This window comes from Phascolarctos cinereus, unplaced genomic scaffold, assembly GCF_003287225.1.
Source record: "Phascolarctos cinereus isolate Bilbo 61053 unplaced genomic scaffold, phaCin_HiC Scaffold_4;HRSCAF=312, whole genome shotgun sequence".
Lineage (NCBI taxonomy): Eukaryota > Metazoa > Chordata > Mammalia > Diprotodontia > Phascolarctidae > Phascolarctos > Phascolarctos cinereus.
The window spans coordinates 253,786,469-253,807,597 of NW_027555847.1; the positions used below are offsets into that span (position 1 = coordinate 253,786,469).

General features: G+C 36.0%; 1 protein-coding gene across 1 annotated transcript in view; it reads left to right on the top strand.

Annotated features, from left to right (window-relative positions):
* AOPEP (aminopeptidase O (putative)) overlaps positions 1–21,129 on the top strand; it is a 498,190-nt gene that overhangs the window by 78,173 nt on the left and 398,888 nt on the right. Inside the window, 1 exon segment of the mRNA XM_020971658.2 lies at positions 12,397–12,550. Coding sequence (XP_020827317.1) covers positions 12,397–12,550 — 154 coding nt within the window.

The window sequence follows — 21,129 nt, forward strand, 5'->3', positions numbered from 1 at the left end:
CTTCTTATCCAAGCCAAGTTAAATCAGCACTCAGTTTTCTGTATTTATATGGGAAACAGTAGTATGGATTCAATTAAATTGAATGCACCTTTTTAAGCTTTATTTTATTGATTTGTTTTTATATCACATTCATTTCTGAATATATCTCTTCCTTCTTTAACAGAGAGCCATACCTTGTAATAAAGATTTTTTTTTTAAATGAAAAAAGCAGGGGAAAAAAGTAGTTTAGCAAAACCAAGTCATTGGACCATATCTTATGGGGCAGTTGGGTGGTGCAGTGGGTAGAGCACCAGGCCTGGAGTAAGAAAGACCTGAGTTCAGTTGTGCCCTTATTAGCACTACGACCCTGGGGCAAGTCATTTAACCTCTTTTTGCCTTAGTTTCCTCAATCAGAATGATAATAGCACCTACCTTTCAGGGTTGTTGTGAAGATCAAATGAGATAATAATTGTAAAGTGCTTAGCACAGCTGCCACAGAGTAAGCTGTATATAAATGTTTGTTATTGTTGTTGTTTTAATTATTATGATAGCAGTTGTGTCAAATTCAAATAGAAACAGGGGCCACCAAACTATGCATAAAGATCATAGTGGGCCATGTATTAACTTAGAAAACCAATTATTAATATTATCTAATATTTTATTGTATTTTTATTGATTTTGTTAACTGTTTCCCAATTACACTTTAATCTGGTTCAGGCTGCACTCAGGAGTTTTGTGGTCCACATATGGTTAATGAATCGTTTGTTTGACACCTCTGTCTCATAGCATATAAAATATTCCACACCTATGTTCCCCCAGCTCACCAGTGAAGCTAGGGAAGGTACATTTTCTATTTTACTCTAGGGTCAAGCTTGGTCTCTATTATTGGCATTGACTTTTACCTTTTTTTTTTTTTTTTAAAACATTGTTATAGTCATGCATGTTGTTTTCCTGGTTCTCCTTCATATAAATTCACATGCGTCTTCCCATGCTTCTCCGAATTTTTTGTATCTGTTGTGTGCCCCAGGTTGTTGCCTAAAGCCATTAACTTTGTTTCTAGAAATTTGCTACCACAAAAATACTTCTATAAATTTTTTCATCTTTCTGTCTTTGAGATACGTGCTTAGTAACCATATTTCTTAGTGAAATGGTATAGATGCTTTAGTTACTTCCAAACTGTTTTCCAAAATGGTTGGACCAGTTTATACTTCTAGCAGCAGCATGGATATCTTATTAAAACCACTCCAAAATTAGTTATTTGTACCTTTTATCATCTTTGCCAGTTTGCTAAGAGAGAAATGAAACTTCAGAGTTGTTTTGGTTTCCATTTATCATCTTATTAATGTAATGACTTGCCATTCTTTTTTTGGGGGGAGAGGGCCAGGCAGTGGGGTTAAGTGACTTGCGTAGGGTCACACAGCTAATAAGTGTCAAGTGTCTGAGGCTGGAATTGAACTCAGGTCCTCCTGACTCCAGGGCTGATGCTTTATCCACTGCGCCACCTAGCTGCCCTACAATTCATTTTTAAACCTGTCCTTTGACCAGTTAGTTATCCATTGGGAACGGCTCTTACATATTTGTCTTAATTCTATATGTATTTGGATATAGACATAGATATACACATATATGTAATGTCACGTTCTTATCAAAGATAAGATTTTCTCCAAAAAATGTTTTCCCTTCTTATGCATTCATTGATTTTATTAGTGTAAAAGGTTTTCAAAATAACAAAAGAAAAATTATCATTTATGTTTTATGACCTCCTCTATTCTGTATTTGTTCTACTTTGGTTAGATTGAATTTTTTAAATATAATGCTATTTGTCATTTTGTTAGAATTTATTTAAAATATTTATACATTTAGTGATATTGATCTGTTTTTCCCTTTCCTCATTTTATTTTTCAGCTCTAACTTCTTGTAAAAGTTTTCTCAGTTCTGTATTTTCCATTTTGTTTATCTTTCTTTTAGATTTTTCCAGTTCTGAGAAAACAAAATAATCTCCAAAAATTATTGTGATGTTAGTGTCTTTTGGGATTCACTTACATTTTTCTTTGTAAGTTTGGATCCTTTGCCAGGTGGTGCTTTTATATTTACCATTGATACTGTTTATGTGTAGTATTGATATTTTCTGTGATTTTTTTAAAGCATAATTTTCTATTTTTCTTTCTTGTTATTTGGAATTTTTATTTTTACTTTGCAACAATGATTGAAACTACAGCTTTTTTTGAACTACCTGCTGGTAGTAAATTTTGTTTTAACCTCTCATTTAAAAAAATTATTTTTAGCATTCTTAAAAATTTTTTTTGAGTTCTAAATTATCTCCTTTATCCCACCCCTGAGAAGATAAGCAAAATGATATCAATTATACATGTGAAGTCATACAAAACATATCTCCTTATTAGCCACATCACAGACAAAACAAGGAAAACAAAGGAGAGAAAATTGTACTTCAGTTTGCACTCAGAGTTCATCAGATTGCTCTCTGGAGGTGGGTAGCTTTTTTTTTTTTTATCATGAGTCCTTTGGAACCGTCTTGGATCATTGTACTGATCAGAATAACTAAGTCTTTCACAGTTGATCATCATTATAGCATTGCTGTTATTATGCACAATAATATCTGAGTTCTTGTTTCATTTTGCATCAGTTCATATAGGTACTACCATATTTTTTCTACTCATGAATGTAAAAAGTAGGTGATTTCTTTTAATTTTTAGTGACATGATTTAATGCATATATGTAGGTCATAAATCAGTTTATAATTTATTATGGAATATAACATAAGAGGTATCTTTAAATCTAATTTTACTAGGCTGGACAATCTGTAAGAAGAAAAGCAATAATGTTAAAAGACTGTGCTTTCAATACAAGTAAAACATTAATCTCAAAGACAGAATGTGTAAGAGACAACTTAAAAAATATAGGTCTCTCAGAAGAATATGAGAAATCAAAAAACCTGAACAACATAATGCAAGAAATAATACAAGGTAGCTGCCCAGAACTTCTAAAGTTTCTAAATACATAAAAAGTCAGTCAGTCAAAACAAAGCCAATCAAAAGACTGCATAGATAAACTCCAGAAAAAACAAATTCTAGACTTCAAACTTGAAGACACATATATAGTGGTTGAATTTAACAATTCCATAGAGATCTAACAAATTCTGAAAGTGCCTAGAAGGAAAAAAAAATCCCTTCAAATGTAAAGGAAAGGAAATTTGAATAACACAAGACTTCTGCAGGAAGGAGGGAGTAGAATAATGTGTTCTAAAGTGCAGTGAAGCTCAAGATACAACCCAGTGTTCATTTACCCTGCACATCTAAGCCTAGCCATAAATGAAGGGAAAGTAATTCCTATAGTCAATCAGGAAGAAGAGGGCCTATAGGAAAGTATGTTAGGAGGCAAAGGGAAGGATTAAGGAAAGGGAAAAGAAAGGGAAGAAACCTTGTTTTATTGATTGGAGGTGGAACCATTGTTGAATGCTCCTAGGAAAGAAGAGAGATATTATATGAAAGGAGATAGAGACCTTACACTGAGCATTATCTTCAGGGATTTGGTATACTAATTCTGCCTCAGAAGAAGGGAATCAGAGCTACTAAGAAACATCTGATATTCAGAAGGGTGGAAGGGCCTGGGACCAGGGAAGAGATTTTGAGGAAAAGGGAAAAAAATTACCAAGAGGACAGCAAAGCTCAATAATGAAATTCACAATCAGAGACATGATAAAATTCCTGCTATGGGGCAATATCTTCTCCATCACCTATTGGAGTTAGTATTTCTAAGAGTGAGGCACAACAGAAAAATGGGTGCTGGGGGTAAGATCTATAAGGCAATAACAGAAACTGTTTGGAAGAGGTACTCCAAAGTAGTTATTTCAAAAGTTTTAATTCTATGAGAAATACAGAGAATAAAGTACTCTCTTTTTTTTCTTTCTCTCTTTTTCCTCTTCCTCTCTCCCTTCTCTACACGTACCCTTGAGGTGCCCCCCAATGCACACACACACACAATATATACATACATATACACACACACGTATATATATATGTATGTATATATATATATGTATGTGTATGATGAATCAAAGCATAAAAGTTTAGAATAGATAGAAAGGAAAGATAAATGATGAAGATAATATGAGAAAGACATCCTTTTAGAAAAAGCACAGAAAATGAAATTTTAAAAATTAGTGAACAAAATGAATTGAGGAGAGGAGAAGATGGGCAATTCTACTTAAAAAATTCTACTTAACTGCTTAAGTGAAAGGGGAAAAAAAAGAAGGGAAAAATTAAATAACTTGATAAAAGCAAGCAAGAAAAAGGAACTAATAAGCAAAACTCTAAAACCAGAAAAAGGGCTAACAAATAGGGGTAAGAAGTGAGCCTCAAGAGTTAGGAGAAGAGAGCTGGTAGGAATAGGGCCACATAAAAATAGATTAAGTTGAAGTAATTGAAGAGGCATAGTACTGTGTTTGCAGTGAAAGAGGGGAAAAATCCTATTTGAAAAAATCATTAGAGATAGATAAAGGAAAACATAAACCTAATTCTCATCACTTTAAATGTTAATGGATTAAATAATCCAATAAAATGACATAGAGACAGATTAGATAAGAAAACAAAATCCTTCTGTCTATTGTTTATAAGAAACATTTAAAAAAGAAAGAAATCATATACAAAATAAAAAATGAAGGGCTAGAAAAAAATTACTATGCATCAAATGAATTGGAAAAATCAGAAGCTGCAATTATGTTATGAGACAAAGCAAAAACAAGCATTCAAAACATAAAAAGGGATAAACAAGGAAACTATATTATGCTGAAAGGAACGATGGACAACAGACCAGCTTGTATGCTTCAAATTCCTTGGCATCTAAATTTATAAAGGAAACATTAACCGTGCTGCAAGAATACATAACAGCACAATAGCAACAGGAGAATTCAATATTTCTCTTTCAGCTTTGGATAAGTCTAACAGAAAGATAATGGGGAAATTGTATTATCGAAGAAATTTCTGAAGAAACTGGAGCTAAAGGACTTATGGCATTTTCCAAATGGAACTGCTAAAGAATGTTTCTTAGCACCATGCGAAACTTTTACGTACAATTAACCATGTTTTAAGGCATAATAATATTATAAACAAATGCATAGTAACTGGTTCAGGGACCACAAACAAAAGGCAGACCCAAATGGAGAGTAAACAACTAAATCCTAAATAAAGAGTGAGTAAAAAAACAGATCATAGAAATGGTTAATAATTAGATGAAAGAAAATAGTAATAATGAAAAAACATGCTAACATTTCTCATGTAGCTAAAGATACTAGGAGAACAAATCATATCTTTATAAACATACGTTAACAAAATAGAAGATTAATAAACTGAATATTTTTTAAAATTAGAAAATTGTGAATAAACATAAAATAAGCATAAAAGAGGAGATATAAAATTATAAGAGAAATAAATAAACTAGAAACAAAACTTCCTCCATAGAAATGTTCACTAAAACTAAAAGGTATTTCCTTGAAAAGACTGATAAAATTGATAAACCTTTAGCTAATCTGATGAAAAAGAAGAGGACAGAAGATAAAATTTACAAATAGGAAATGAGTAATGTGAAATCACAGCAAAACAAGAAGAAATAAAAAGAGTAATTAGAACCTATTATACAAAGTTATAAGCTACCAAAATTGAGAACACGGAAGTAGAATACCTTTAAGATATTCAGAATGACAGAAGGCCAAATATACATTTTAAATAATACAATCTCAGAGGAGCCAAGATGGTAGAGAAAAGCCAGGAAATTGCCTGAGCTCTCCCCCGTTTCTCTCGGAAGCAACATTAAATCAAGCCTCTAAATGGATTGTAGAGCAACAGAAACTACAAAAATATGGAATGAAACAATTTTCCAGCTTAAGATAACTTAAGAAAGACTTCACGAAAGGTCTTTCACTTGGATAAAAGGGAAACACAGCCCAGTGCAGCCGGTGTCTGGGCAAGCCAGCAGGAGGCTCTTAGCCATAGCATAGATCAGCAACTGAGGCCCTGCAGTACTGGCTCAGCAGGCCAATGGCACAGTAGGCCAGCTGTGAGGCTTCCAGCCCCAGCTCAGAAGGCAAATTGCCAGCCCTGGAACCCTCTGGCACAACAGGTGTGACTAGGCTGGGCCACCCCAGTGTAGTGGGCAAGCTGCCAGCACCTGAGGCCCCGATGCAGAAAGCCAGCGACCAGACCCCTGGCCCCAGCACAAGAAGCTTGGGACAGTGCCCTTTGTGTCCCAGGATCAGAGATCAACTTTAAAAGTCATGAAATAGGCTAAAAAAAATGAGCAAATAAAACCAGAAAAGAGCCCTGACCATAGAATGCTGTTATGGCAACAGGAAAGATTAAAATGCAAACTCAGAAGAGGACAACAGTGTCAAAATGCCTACATGCAAAGCCTCAAAGGGGAATATGAATTGGTCTCAAGCCCAAAAAGCCTGCTTGGAAGAGCTCAAAAAGGATTTTAAAAACCAAATAAGAGAGGTAGATGAAAAATTGGGAAAAGAAATGAGAGATATGCAAGAGAGAGTCAACATCTTGGAAAAGGAAGGACAAAAATTGACTGAAGAAAACAATTGCCCAAAAAATACAGTTGGCCAAAGGAAGAAAAAAATCCACCAAAGAAAATAACTCCTTAAAAAGTAGAATTGGCCAAATGGAAAAGGAGGTACAAAAGCTGACTGAAGAAAATAATTCCTTAAAAATTAGAATTGAGCAAGTGAAAATTAATGACTCTATGAGACATCAAGAATCAGCCAACAAAATAAAAGAATGAAAAAACAGAAGAAAACTTAAAATACCTCATTGGAAAAACAACTGACCTGGAAAATAGATCCAAGAGAGATAATTTAAGAATCATTGGACTGAAAGCTATGATCAAAAAAGACCTTGGACAGCATCTTTCAAGAAATTACCGAGGAAAACTGTTCTGGTATCCTATTACCAGAGAGTAAAATCATAATTGAAAGAATCCAGTGATCACCTCATAAAAGAAATCCCAAAATGAAAACTCTAAGGAATATTGTAGCTAAATTCCAGAATTATGGGGTCAAGGAGAAAATACTGCAAGCAGCCAGAAAGAAACAATTCAAAAATCAAGGAGCCACAGTTGGGATTACACAGGACTTAGCAGCTTCTACATTAAAAGATTAGAGGGCTTGGAATATGATATTCTGGAAGGCAAGAGGAGATTGGATTATAACCAGGGATCAACTACCCAGCAAAACTGAGCATAATCTTTCAGGGAAAAAAATAGACATTCAGTGAAATAGGGGACTTACAAATTTTTCTGATGAAAAGACCAGAGCTGAACAGAAAATTAAATCTTCAAATACAAGACACAAGAGAAGGATAAAAAGATAAACAGGGAAGAAAAAAACCCATGTTATTTAATAAGGTTAAACTGTTTTACATCTCTGCTTGGAAAGATGATGCTTATAACTCTTGAGAACTATTTCTTTATTAGGAGAGTTAGAAGGAGTATACATAGACAGAAGGCATGGGTGTAAGTTGACTTTGATGTGATGATACAAAAAAATTAAGGGATTAAAAATGATTGTACTGGGAGAAGAGTAAAGAGGGAGGCAGAATAGAGTAAATTACATCATATGGAGGCCCAAAAGACCTAGTACAGTAGAGGGAAAGAAGGGAGGGGATGAGCATTGTTTGAACCTTACTCTTATCAATTTGGTGCAAAGAGGGGATAGCATACACACTCAGATATAGAAATTTATCTTATCCCATAGGGAAGTAGGAGGGGAAAGGGGAAAGAAAAGGGAGGGAGGTGCTTATAGAATAAAGGGCAGAAGTGGGAGGGAAAAAGAAAAGAAAAGGAAGGGTACCTGATAGAAGGGAGGGAAATTGAGAGAGGCAGTGGTCAAGAGCAAAACACTGGTGAGGAGGGAAAAGAGTGAAAGAAGAGAGAAAATATAAACAGGGGGAAAATAGGATGGAAGGAAATACAGTTAGTAATCATAACTGTAAATGTGAATGAGATGAACTCTCCCTTAAAACAGAAGCAGATAGCAGAGCAGATTAAAAACCAGAATACTATGATATGTTGTTTACAAGAAATACATTTGAGGCAGAGATATACCTAGAGTAAAGGTAAAAGACCAGAGCAGAATATATTATGCTTTAGGTGAAGTAAAAAAAAAAAACAGCAGAGGTTGCAATCCTGATCTCAGATGAAGCAAAAGCAAAAATAGATCTAATTAAAAGACATAGTGAAGGAAACTCCATCTTGCTAAAAGGTACCTTAGACAATGAAGTAATATCAGTACTAAACATATATGCAAAAATGGTATAATATCCAGATTCTTAGAGGAGAAATAAGTGAGTTACAGCAAGAAATAGCAAAACTATGCCAGTAAGGGACCTCAACCTCCCCCTCTCAGAACTAGATAAGTCTAACCGCAAAATAAGCAAGAAATAAATTAAGGAGGTGAGTAGAATTTTAGAAAAGTTAGATATGGCAGAGAAAATTGAATGAAAATAGAAAGGAGTATACCTTTTTCTCAATGGTACATGGCACCTACATAAAAATTGACCATGTATTAGGGCATAAAAACCTCACAGTTAATCCAGAAAGGCAGAAATATTAAATGCATCCTTTTCAGATTATGAGGCAATAAAAATACATGTAATAAAGGCCCATGGAAAGATAAATTAAAAATTAATTAGAAACTAAATAATCTAATCCTAAAGGAAGAAAATAATCTAATCCTAATGGGTCAACCAATATATCATAGAAACAATCAATAATTTCATCAAAGAGAATGACAATAATGAGACAACGTACCAAAATTTATGGCATGTAGCCAAAACAGTACTTAGGGAAAATTTTGTATCTCTAAATGCTTACATGAATAAAATGGAGAAAGAGGAGATCAATGAATTGGGCAAAAAACTAAAAAAGCTAGAAAAAGAACAATTTAAAAATCCCCAATTAAAAACCAAAATTTCTGAGAATCAAAGGAGAAATTAATAAAATTGAAAGAAAACTGTTGAACTAATAAATGAAACTAAGAGCTGAACCAATAATATAGATAAACCTTCAGTTAATTTGATTTAAAAAAAAAACCATGTTACCAGTATCAAAAATGAAGAGGATGAATTCACCACCAATGAGGAGGGAATTAAAGCAATAATTAAGATCTGTTTTGCCCACCTGTATGCCAATAAATCTGACAATCTAAGTGAAATGGATGAATGTTTACAAAAATCTAAATTTCCCAGATTAACAGAAGAGGAATTATAATATTTAAATAACCCTGTTTTGAAAAAAGAAATTGAACAAGCCATTAATGAACTCCCTAAGAACAAAATCTCCAGGGCCCAATGGATTTACAAGTAAATTCTACCAAACATTTAAAGAACAATTAATTCCAATACTCTATAAACTATTTTGAAAAATAGGCGGAGGAGTTCTACCAAATTTATTTTATGACACAAATATCGTTTTGATACCTAAACCAGGAAGAGCCAAAACAGAGAAAGAAGATTATAAATCAATTTCCCTAATGTATTGATGCAAAAATTTTAAATAAAATATTAGCAGAGATTACAGCACTTTATCTCAAGAATAATATGCTATGACCAGGTGGGATTTATACCAGGAATGTAGGGCTGGTCCACTATTAGGGAAACTATCAGCATAATTGACCATATCAATAACAAAACTAATTGAAATCATATGATTATCTCATAGCTGCAGAAAAAGCTTTTGACAAAATATAGCATCCATTCATATTAAAAACACTAAAGAGCATAGGAATAAATGGAATCTTCCTTAAAATGATAGGTAGCATCTATCTAAAACTATCAGCAAGCATTACATGCAATGGGAATAAGCTTTAGCAAGAAGAGAAGAAAAAGAAATTGAAAGGATTTGAATAGGCAATGAGGAAAGAAAACTATCACTCTTTGCAGATGACATGATGGTATACGTAGAGAATCCTAGAGAATCAATTAAAAAACTACTTGAAATAATTAACAATTTTAGCAAAGTTGCAGAATAGAAAATAAACCCACAGAAATCATTAGCATTTCTATATATTACCCAGCAAGAGACAGAAAGAGAAATTCTATTTAAAATAACTGTAGACAATATAAAATATTGCCAAAACAAACCCAGGAACTATATGAACACAATTACAAAATGCTTTTTATATAAATAAAGTCAGATCTAAACAATTAGAAAAATATCAATTGCCCATGGGTAGGCCAAGCTAATATAATAAAAGTGACAATTCTACCTACATTAATTTACTTATTCAGTACAATACCAATCAGACTACCAAAAATTATTTTATAGAGCTAGAAAAAAAATAATAACAAAATTCATCTGGAAGGACAAAAAGTCAAGAGTATCAAGCTAATTAATGAAAAATGCAAGGGTAATTGGCCTAGCCATACCAGATCAATAACTGTATTATAAAGCAGCAGTCATCAAAATTATTTGATACTGGCTAAGAAATAGAGTGCTAAATCAGTGGAATAGGTTAGGTACACAAGACACAGTAGTCAATAACTATAGTAATCTACTGTTTGGTAAACCCAAAGATTCCAGCTTCTGGGATAAGAACTCACTATTTGACAAAAACTCCTGGGAAAACTGGAAAACAGTATGGCAGAAGTAGGTATAGACCAGCATCTTGCACTGTATACCAAGATAAGATCAAAATGAGTATATGATTTAGACATAAAGAGTGATACCAAAAGTTCTTACACAAACAAAACCAATGTAACCAAGATTGGAAGGAAAACAGGAAGTTTTTTCCTGATAAATGCCTCATTTCTCAAATACATGTATAGAGAACTGAGTCAAATTTATAAGAATACAAATCATTCCCCAACTGATAAATGGTCAGAGGATATCAACAGAAAGTTTTCAGATGAAGAAATGAAAGCTATCTCTAATTATACGAAAAACATGCTGTAAATCACTATTGATTAGAGAAATGCAAATTAAAACAACTCTGAGGTGCCACCTCAAACCTATCAGATTGGCTAATTGACTATCAGATTGTCCATTGATGAAAAGGAGAATGATAAATGTTGGAGAAGATGTGGAAAAACTAGAACACTAATGCATTGTTGGTGGAGTTGTGAACTAATCCAACCACTTTGGAGAACAACTTGGAACTATGCCCAAAAGACAACTAAACTGCATACGTTTTGATCCAGCAATATTACTACTAGGTCTGTGTCCCAAACAAATCAAAAAAAATGGGAAAAGGACCCACATGTACAAAAATGTTTATAGCAGCTCTTTTTGTGGTAGCAAAGAATTGGAAATTAAAGGGATTCCTATCAATTGGGAAATGGCTGAATAAGTTGTGGTATATGAATGTAATAGAATATTATTATGCTATAAGAAATGATGAGCAGGTGGGCTTCAGAAAAACCTGGAGTGACTTACATGAGCTGACACAGAGTGAAAATATCAAAAGTGAAAAATTACAAAAAAGAAGTATAACTTGAAAAAAGAGATTCTAGAAGACATTCCCAACCCAGTCCTTTCCAGAGATAGAATGTCATTGCAACTGTTGTCAAAAATTTTTAGTGTTGGGGGCAGGTAGGTGGCGCAGTGGATAGAGCACCGGCCCTGAAGTCAGGAGGAACTGAGTTCAAATCTGGACTCAGACCAAACATTTGACACTTACTAGCTGTGTGACCCTGGGCAAGTCACTTAACCCCAATTGCCTAAAAAAAAAAAAATCAATGTATTGCTCTGTTATGTAGATTTTTCCTATTTTACTTTTTGAATCTTTAAAATATGTGACATACGTGATGGCTCTCTGGGAGGGAGAGTGAAAGGAATACTGGGGAAAAGTATAGTAATGCACAAAACCAAAGACATTCATAAAGACATTTAAAATGTGAAAAAAAAGAACTTTGAAAGATGTAAGAATTTTAATCAATGCAGTGATCAATTATGATTGCAGAGAACCAAGATGAAGTACCTCCTGACACAAAGATGGTGGATTCAGGATGTAGAATTAGGCAAACATTTTTGGCCATGTTCAATTTGGGGATTAGTTTTGCTTGGCTATACATATTTGTTAACAATATTTTCTTTTTTTTTTTTATTCCCAGTGGGGGTGAAGGGAGGTGGAAAAAGAGAAAATACATTTTGTTAATTTAAAAATTAAATTAAATTTTTGAAAAAAGAAAAGACTTAAGCTTAATAGGTATCTCTGACATCAGGTTGGTAAGCCATAGGTACTTTGAATCCAAGATAACATTCCTATAGTTGAAATGACTTCTAAAGAGGTACTTTTATTGGTTTGTCATACTAACCTCTTCAACTATGTTTAATGGAAAAGAAATACAGCTTTAGGACCGTTGTTTGTACTTATGTGCCCCAGTGTTCTCTTCTTGTTTGTAGGGCGCTTGAGCTGGAATTACTATGTAACCATGCCAATGCCAGCATCTACCTTCGCAATTGCAGTTGGGTCCTGGAGAGAAGTGAAGCTGGAACCCTGTTCATCAAATGAACTGTCAACTGTGACATCTTTTCCATCTTCCAAGGCAGACTCTAGGTTGGTGCATGGGTTCTTGCTGAATAATACGTGCTTGGGGAAATAATATAACCCATTTTTTCCAAGCCATTATGAATGTGACTCATCATAGCTAAGGAACTCCAACCCAAGGTTTGTTTAATAAGAACGGGAGAAAATGCCCAGAGCCAAGAGATGGGGGGAAGGGAAAGGGAACATTTATTTATTAAGCATCCACTATGTACCAAGTACCATGCAGAGCACTTTACAAATAGTGTCTCATTTGATCCTTACAACAACCCTGAAAGGTAGGTTCTATTATTATCTTCATTTACAGTTGAGAAAACTGAGGGAGACAGAGGTTAAGTGACTTGCCCAGGGTCACTCAGCTAGGAAATTTTGGAGGCTAGATTTGGAAGCGGGTCCTTCCTGAAATCAGGTCCAATATTGTATGTACTGCTTAACCTAGCTTCTTAAGCTGTATTGTGTGGGGAACAGCAAAGGAGGACAGTGTCTCTGGATCAAAGAGTATGTTTGTAGGGGGTGTAAGATGTAATAAGATTGAAGAGATAGGAGGGGTCCAGGCTATGAAGGGCTTTGAATGCTGAACAGTGTTTTGTAATTGAAGCTTGAGGTGATAGGAAGCCACTGGAGCTTATTAAATGGGGTGGGGAGGGATTGGTGTGACATGGTCACATCTGTGCTTTAGCAACATCTTTCTGACAGCTGAGTGGGGGATGAACCAGAGGAAGGAGAGACTTGTGGTGGGGAGAACGACCAGCAGACTGTTATCCTAGTCCAAGTGTGAGATCTTTCACCAAGGTAGTAGCAATATCAGAGGAGAAAAGAGAATATATATGAGAGATATTATGAAGGTAAATTTGACAGGACTTGGCAAAAGATTGAATATGGGAAATGAGAGTGAGGAGTTAACAGTTACACATAGGTTGCTATCCTGGGTACATGAGGGGTGGTGATGACCTCAACAGTAATTGGGAATTTAGGAAGAAAGGAAAGTTTGAGGGAAAAGTTATTGAGTTCAATATTCAGCATACTGAGTGTTAGACATCCAGTTCAAGATGTCATGCGGGCAGCTTGATTTGCAAGACTGGAGGTTAGAAGAAACACAAAGGCTGGATAAATACTTATGAGAATCATTAGGGTAGAGATGACAATTTAATCCATGACAGCTGATGAGATCACTATGGCAGAGAAAAGAAAAGGACCCAAGACAGAGCCCTAGGGTCATTCACCATCTATGGGTATGACCTGTATGCAGATCCAGCAAAGGAGACTGAGAGTGAGATATATATGTATATATCTATATCTCTATCTATATAGAGATATAGATATGTAGATAGGAAGAAAACCAGAAGAGAGCAGTGTCTCAGAAACCCAGAGGGAAGAGAGTGTCAGGGAGAAGAGAATGATCAACAACGTCAAAGGCTGTAGAGGGGTCAAGAAGAATAAGGATTGAGAAAGGGCCTTTAGATTTTGAAATAAAGACATCACTAGGAACTTTGGGGAGAGGTAAATAGTGAGGGTGATTACCTGACTGGAGATAGTTAAGAAGAGAGTAACAGGAAAGGAGGTGGAGGCATCAGTTGTAGAAAGACTTCTCAGAGTTTAGCCATGAAAAGGAAGAGAGATACAAGATGTTAGTTATTGAGGATGGATAGATCAAGTGAGTTTTTTTGGGGGGAGAGGGTATTTTTTTAAGATAATATTTTATTTTTTCCCCAATTACATGTAAAAATAATTTTTAATATCCTTTAAAAAATTTTTGAGTTCCAAATTCTCTCCCTTTCTCCTTCCTCTCTACCCTTCCTAAAATGGTAAGCAGTCTGATATAGGTTATACATGTACAGTCATATAAAACATATTTCCATATTAGTTATTTTGTGTGAGAAAATGCAAACCAAAAAAGAAAAGAAAAGAAAGAAATGAAAAATATACTTTGTTCTGTATTCAGACTCCATCAGTTTTTGTTTTTTTTTCTGGAGGTGGACAACATTTTTCATCATGAGTCCTTTGGTATCGTCTTGGATCATTGTAATGCTGAGAATAGCCAAGCCATTCATAGTTGTTCATTGTACAGCACTGCTGTTGTTGGGTACAATGTTCTTCTGGTTCTGCTCACGTCACTCTGCATTAGTTCATGTGAGTCTTTCCAGGTTTTTCTGAAATTATCTTGCTCATCATTTCTTATAGCACAATAGTATTCCATTATAATCATGTACCACAATGTGCGCATTCATTCCCCAGTTGATGAGCATCCCCCCAATTTCCAATTCTTTGCCACCTCAAAAAGAGCTGCTTCAAGTGAGGCTTTTTGAGGAAGGGAAAGATATGTGCATGCTTGTAGGCAATGGAGAAACATCTAGCAGACAGGGAGAGAATGAAGATGAATGAGAGAATGGGGATGATAGGTGTGACAGTCCTCTGGAGAAGATGGGAGGGAGTGAGATGGTTTTTACTAGTATAGGAGTAAGCCTTGTCAAGGAGGAAGGCCATCTACCTCATCATATGAGACAGGGGTGAAGGAGGAGATAGAAATAGAAAGCATCTGAGTGATGTGATGAGAAGAGGAGATGAGGGAGCTCTCAGATAATGGCCCCAATTTCTTAAGTAATGTGTGAATATAAAGATCTCAGCAGAAGTGGAGGAAGGAGAGCCATGAGAGGTTTGATTAGGGATGAAAAGGTTTGGAAAAGCCATTGTGATGGGATATTGAGTCAATTAGGAAGGTGTTAAAGGATTGCCCTGCCACAGTGAAGACCCAGTTGAAATTATATAACATATGTTAGTAGTATATCTAATCAGCATGGTTTTATGATTTTTTTTTTCTGGCTTTGTTCAGAAGTATGTGAGTAGGAACAAAGACAGTGAGCAGATGGTGAGAGTAATCCAAGGCAGAGGCTTGGCAAGGCAAGATCAGCGATAGGATAAAGTGCAAAGGAATCAAGAGAAGAGGACAATGTAGAGTTGAACTGGTTCACTAAGGGGTCAAGATGGGGAAGGGAGGAGAGTGCAGGTAGTGAAGTGGTGTCTCTCATCCTAAAGGCAGGAAGAGGCCAGGAAATAGGATTCTGTATTTTTGTGTCCATAAGCAAGTTCCTTAACTTCAGTGAACTTCAGTTTCCTTATGTGTAAAATTAACAGGGTCAACTAGATGAGTGAGCGTCTATTTTTTTTGTTGTTGTTCAAGTCATTTTTTAGTCATGTCTGACCTACGTGACCCCATTTGTGTTTTTATTGGCAAAGACACTGTAGTGGTTTGCCATTTCCATCTTCTTCTCATTTTACAAATGAGGAAACTGAGCCAAATAGGGTTAAATGACTTGCCCAGGATCACAGAGCTGGTAAGTGTGTCTAAGGCTAGAATTGAACTCAGGAAGATGATGAGTCTTCCTGACTCCAGGCCTGGCACTCTATACATTTTGACACCTAGTTGCCTTTTTTTTTTTTTAGTGAGGAATTATTTTTAGGTTGACTAGAATAGAAGTGAGAGGTTTTTGCTGATGGAAAAATGTGTGGTTGGCAGGGAGGGGGAGGGAGAATTGTGTGATTGAAGAGAAAATCATCCTGACAAGCTGTAGTTGTGCATCCTGGCATATGCTGGCATTTAAAGTTTGGGGACTTGTTACCTTAACCTACTCTCTCCTCAAATGTTCAGGGATGCAAAGAGGAAAATACCTCCTTTCTCTGGGCATTTATGCCAAGAAAGTAAATATTCTGTGTAGTCTCTAGCCATACCTCCTACCTCTCCCACTGCCCTTTGAAATTGGACTGAGTTGTGGCCTTTGATCTGTTGTATATAGGCCAAAGGAAGAAGGGTACTTCTTGCATTTTTCATCCACTTTGTTTTTCTGACTGGATGGTTGTATTTACCTCTTTTAAATGATTGTATATTTCACCAAGGAGATTTTGTAGCATTTGGAGACTTGGTGAAATATTTTTACCATATTAGGTTAGAATTTAAAATATTTGGGGACTACAGAGAAGTGTGGGTATAACTAAAAGTGGTACCTCTGTAAGCAAACATACCGCCTTGGGTCTTGATTTACCCTGGTTTACCATAGTCAGTAAGGCCTAGATGATTCCTAAGGTATATTGTCTAATTCTAAGATTATGTGACTTGGACTTTCCTTCATTTATTGATTTTCCTCTCTTCACTAAATGTGCATGGTTGTAGTTATATATAGTTAATATAGTTTACATTTCTTTAGTCCCATTCAAGCTATATTTCTACTCTGATTTTCAAAGATTTTCTTTAGAAGTTTCAGGGTGATGGCATAGTTTTTATTCACAAAATCTTTGACTCCTTGCTACTCTTTCTAACAAAGGTATCCTTTAGTGCCAAGTGTAATGGTGTTTTTGATTGTGTTCACATCTGGTCTCCTTTGCCTTGCTCCTCCCACCACTCCACCCCTTCATAAGACCACCAAATCATTTCACATAAATGTAACTTTTACAGGGAGTCTAATATGCTACAGGTTTTCCTTTGCCCACAGTTTTCATCTGGAGTCCAGAAATTGGCCAGAGTATTCATTGGTCACTGAACTTTTGATCACTCTTCATGTGGATTAAATTAAAAAAAGAACTTTTTTTTCTACAAGATCAGCCCCATGAAGTATCTATCTAGCCCACTCTGGCTGAACATTTTAGTAAATAAATCAGTTGTAAGGGTGATAAAGTCCAAACTCCATTTATTTTATTGAATTTTATGAACAGAAATATATATGCACTAACCATCAGGAAATTCTTCTACTGTGTTTAACACTGTGACACTTTTAAAAAAAACATTTTCTTTATTTTGGACCCAGTTGCCCAAAATGTGGCATGGGCACTTAGATAAAATACCCCAAAGGCAAAAAAATGATGAAAGTTGATAATCTAGATTATGAAAAAGGCTCAAAGGTATTGAAGTTATCATTGGAGTTTGGGTTGGTCATTAAGGTTATGTCTTGAGGGTTAGTGAACAGTGAGCTCAGTGTGAGTTAACAATATAATTCTTATTTTGATCGTAATCTGCATTAAGAATGTCCAGAAATAGTGAGGTAATACTCCTGCTGTACTTTATCCTGGTCAGACCAGGGCTAGAATATTGTACTCAGTTCTGGGTACAGCATTACAGAAAAGACATTATGAAGTTGGAGACTGTTCAGGGGAGAGCTATTAGAATGGTAAAGAGTCTTTGCATTCATTCATATTAGGATTGTTTGAAGAAACTAGGAATACTTGGCCTGGAGGACAGAAGATTTAGGAAAGACATAGCTATTTTCAAATAAAACTCTACCCAACTTCCCTTTCCAATTTTATTATTATAAGTTTTCTCATATTCTTTGGTCCAGCCAAATCTTGAGATCCTCATAAATAGAGGGTCACTCCATCTTACATCTCCAAACCTCATACTAGCTGACATCCATCCATCAGTCAATCAATCAATAAGTATTTATTATGTGCCTACTTTGTGCTAAACACTGGGGATACAAGTACAAAGAATGTAAAAATCCCTGCTCTCAAGAAGCTTGCATTTTAATGAGGGAGACAAATATGTGTATATATGCATGTGTATGTATGTGTGTATAGACACATAGATGCATGCATGCATATACATATATAGATGTTCTCTTATACATATGTGTGATAACACATATATACATATGTGTGAGTTAAGAGTTGATTGTAACTTTGGAGAGAGCACTTTGAATTGAGTGATAATGTTGGAAGCCAGTCTGCGGAGGGGTTAGAAAAGAGTACAAGGAAAGGAAGTGGAGGCACCTAGTTTGAAGAACTTTTTCGAGGAGATTAGCTGTGAAGGGGAGGAGAAATATAGAGGGATGGCTAGCAGGGGTGGTAGGATCAGGGGAGATTTCTTAAAGGATGTAGGAGACCTGAGCATGTTTGCAGGCAGCAAGGAAGGTGTCATTAGATAGGGAGATATTGAAGATAAGAGAGAAAGTGCAGGTGATAATGCTGGAGGGGATGGCAGGTAATAGGATCAAGGGTTTATGTAGAGAGATTTTGCCTTGGCAAGGAGAAGGGCCACCTCTCTGCCAGAGATCAGAATAAAGGAGAGGATAGTGGGGAGAGGTGTCTGGGTGATAAGAGATGAGTTGGAAAGAGGGAGATCCTGATGAACATCATCTATTTTTTTATGAGGTGAGGTCCTCAGTCAAGAGTGTAGAGAGAGGGGTGCTCTAGGAGGCTTGAGTAGAGATGATATGGATTGGAACAGTTGCTGTGGAGAATTGGATTGAGAATTGATGGAGAGAAATAGGAGAATTATCTTTTTTTTTTTTTTGGTAAGGCCAGAGTCACATAGCTAGTGATATGTGTGTGAGGCCGGATTTAAACTCAGGTCCTCCTGACTCCAGGGCCAGTGTTCTACCTACTGCATCACCTACCTGCCCCAGGAGAATTATGTTGTGGTAATGAGAGTCCAGGGGAGATAATGTAATATATTTTTGAAGAAGTGTCAGTTTTCAGAAGTTTCATGAGTTCCTCCAACTCCATTCAGCAATATGTGAGTAGGAGTAAAGGAGGCAAATAGTTGGAGTAAAACAAGATTGGGGCTTTGTTCACCAAAGGGTTGAGATAGGAAATAGGGGAGTGTAGCCAATGTAGAGGTAATAGCTTGAGAAAGAACTGAGGGGTTATAATGACCTTTGGTCCACTTATCCCAAGGTACCCTGTGGTCACAATGGCCTAACTCAAACACTTTTGTGATAGATTTGACCAATTAACATGTTAGGACCATAGTCTCATATTCCTTTGTCACTCTACTGCATCAGCCAGTGGTTCTCCTCAACCAGGAAATACTCTTGCCTTGGTGGGGCTGACTCAGTAACAGACCCCAGCCATGACTAACCCTCTGACTAAAGGTCAAGAAAAGAGTGGACCAGCCTGACCATGTTTTGGGTCTTGGAATGACTCACCTCAGTTGCCTAGCATCCCTTGCTTGAGTTCTTCCTGGTCATTTGTGCTGAATAAGCCTACTTTCTCTGCTTGCATCAGGCCCCAGAGCCCTCTACTGAGCACCTCATGGGAATTCCCCTACCCATGCCTGACTCCTGATTTTGCATCCTGATTTCCTACTCCTGTAAGCCCTTGACCAAGATTTGGATCAAAGGTCCCTGTAGCCTTACCTGTCTCACTTCTTAGGGATTCCAGAGAACAGTGACTGGTGTGTGAACTCCATGTCCAAAGGGGAGAGACTCTCCTCTTCTTTAATTGATGCCTGAACTGGATCTTGGGGCTTGCTCTGAATATTACGTCCTTCAGTATCCCTTCCTCCTGACCTCATATGAAGATCCAGTAGTAGCAGGACTGGGGTAGAGAAAATGGAGGTCTCAGTAAGGTTGAATACAAAGGAGAGAAGTCATACTGCCTAGGGGAAAATGGAAAGCTAGAAGATTTTGATCAGGAAAAGGAATTTGTGAGTTCATGAATGTGGAAAGTGGAATATTTGTGAGTGATGGCAAGATTAAAAGTATTACCATCTCTTTGTGTAGCTGAGGTGGTGAGAAGGAGTAGATCATGGGAATTCAGTAGATTTAGAAAGTTTGGGTATTTAAGGGTACATCAATATATATGGGTTTTTTTCTTTTTCTTTTCTATTTTTTTTAATGTTTAGGCAGTTGGGGTTAAGTGACTTGCTCAGGGTCACACAGCTAGTAAGTGTCAAGTGTTTGGTCTGAGGCTGGATTTGAACTCAGGTCCTCCTGGTTTCAGGGCCGGTGCTCTATCCCATCAGTATATATGTTGAAGTCCATTAGTAGGAGGAGTAGAGAAATATTGTGAACCAGGCATTGAAGAAAGGAGAATTTCCTGGGGGTTTATAGAAAAAGGCTACCAAAATCTGAATTGGGTGATAAATTTGCATAAGATGAACCCTAAAGGATAAAAGGTTGCTGGGGGATATGGGTAGAGAGTCTGGAAGTGCATTGGGGAGCAAAGGATTATGACTCCTTAATGGTGATCAGTAATTAAAGTTACTTAGTTTCTAGTTATCTTTTAATTGATTCTTTTGAGACTGGTTATTGAATATAATTTTTATTGCACTATGGTCAGTAAAATATTGGTTTAACATTTTTTGTTTTCTCAACTTGTTTGTGAAGTTTTTATGCCCTAATATAAATGAGATTAGATAATATAATATTGATAAAAGTGTTTAACATAGTGCCTGGCACAGAGTAAATGCTGTATAAATTCTTGTTTCATCCCCCACTTTCATACATGGTCAGTTTTTGTAGGGTATCACACATAACTGAGAAATATGTATACTTCTTTTTCTTCCCATTCAGTAATCTCCAGAGGTCTATCATAGCTAACTTTTCTAAAATTCTATTCTGATCCTTAACTTTTTTCTTATTTTTTTAAAATTATATTTATCTAGGTCTTATGGGAGCAAATTGAGATCCTCATTGTTTATTTTTTATAGTTTTGCTGTCTATGTTCCCTGTAACTCATTTAACTTTTCCTTTAAATATTTGGATATTATTCTATTTGGTGCATATATGTTTCATTTTAATTCATTGTCTCTGGTACTTTTCTGCAAAATGTATTTTCTCTCTTTATCTCTTTTGATTAAGTCTGTTTTTGCTGTTGCTTTGTCT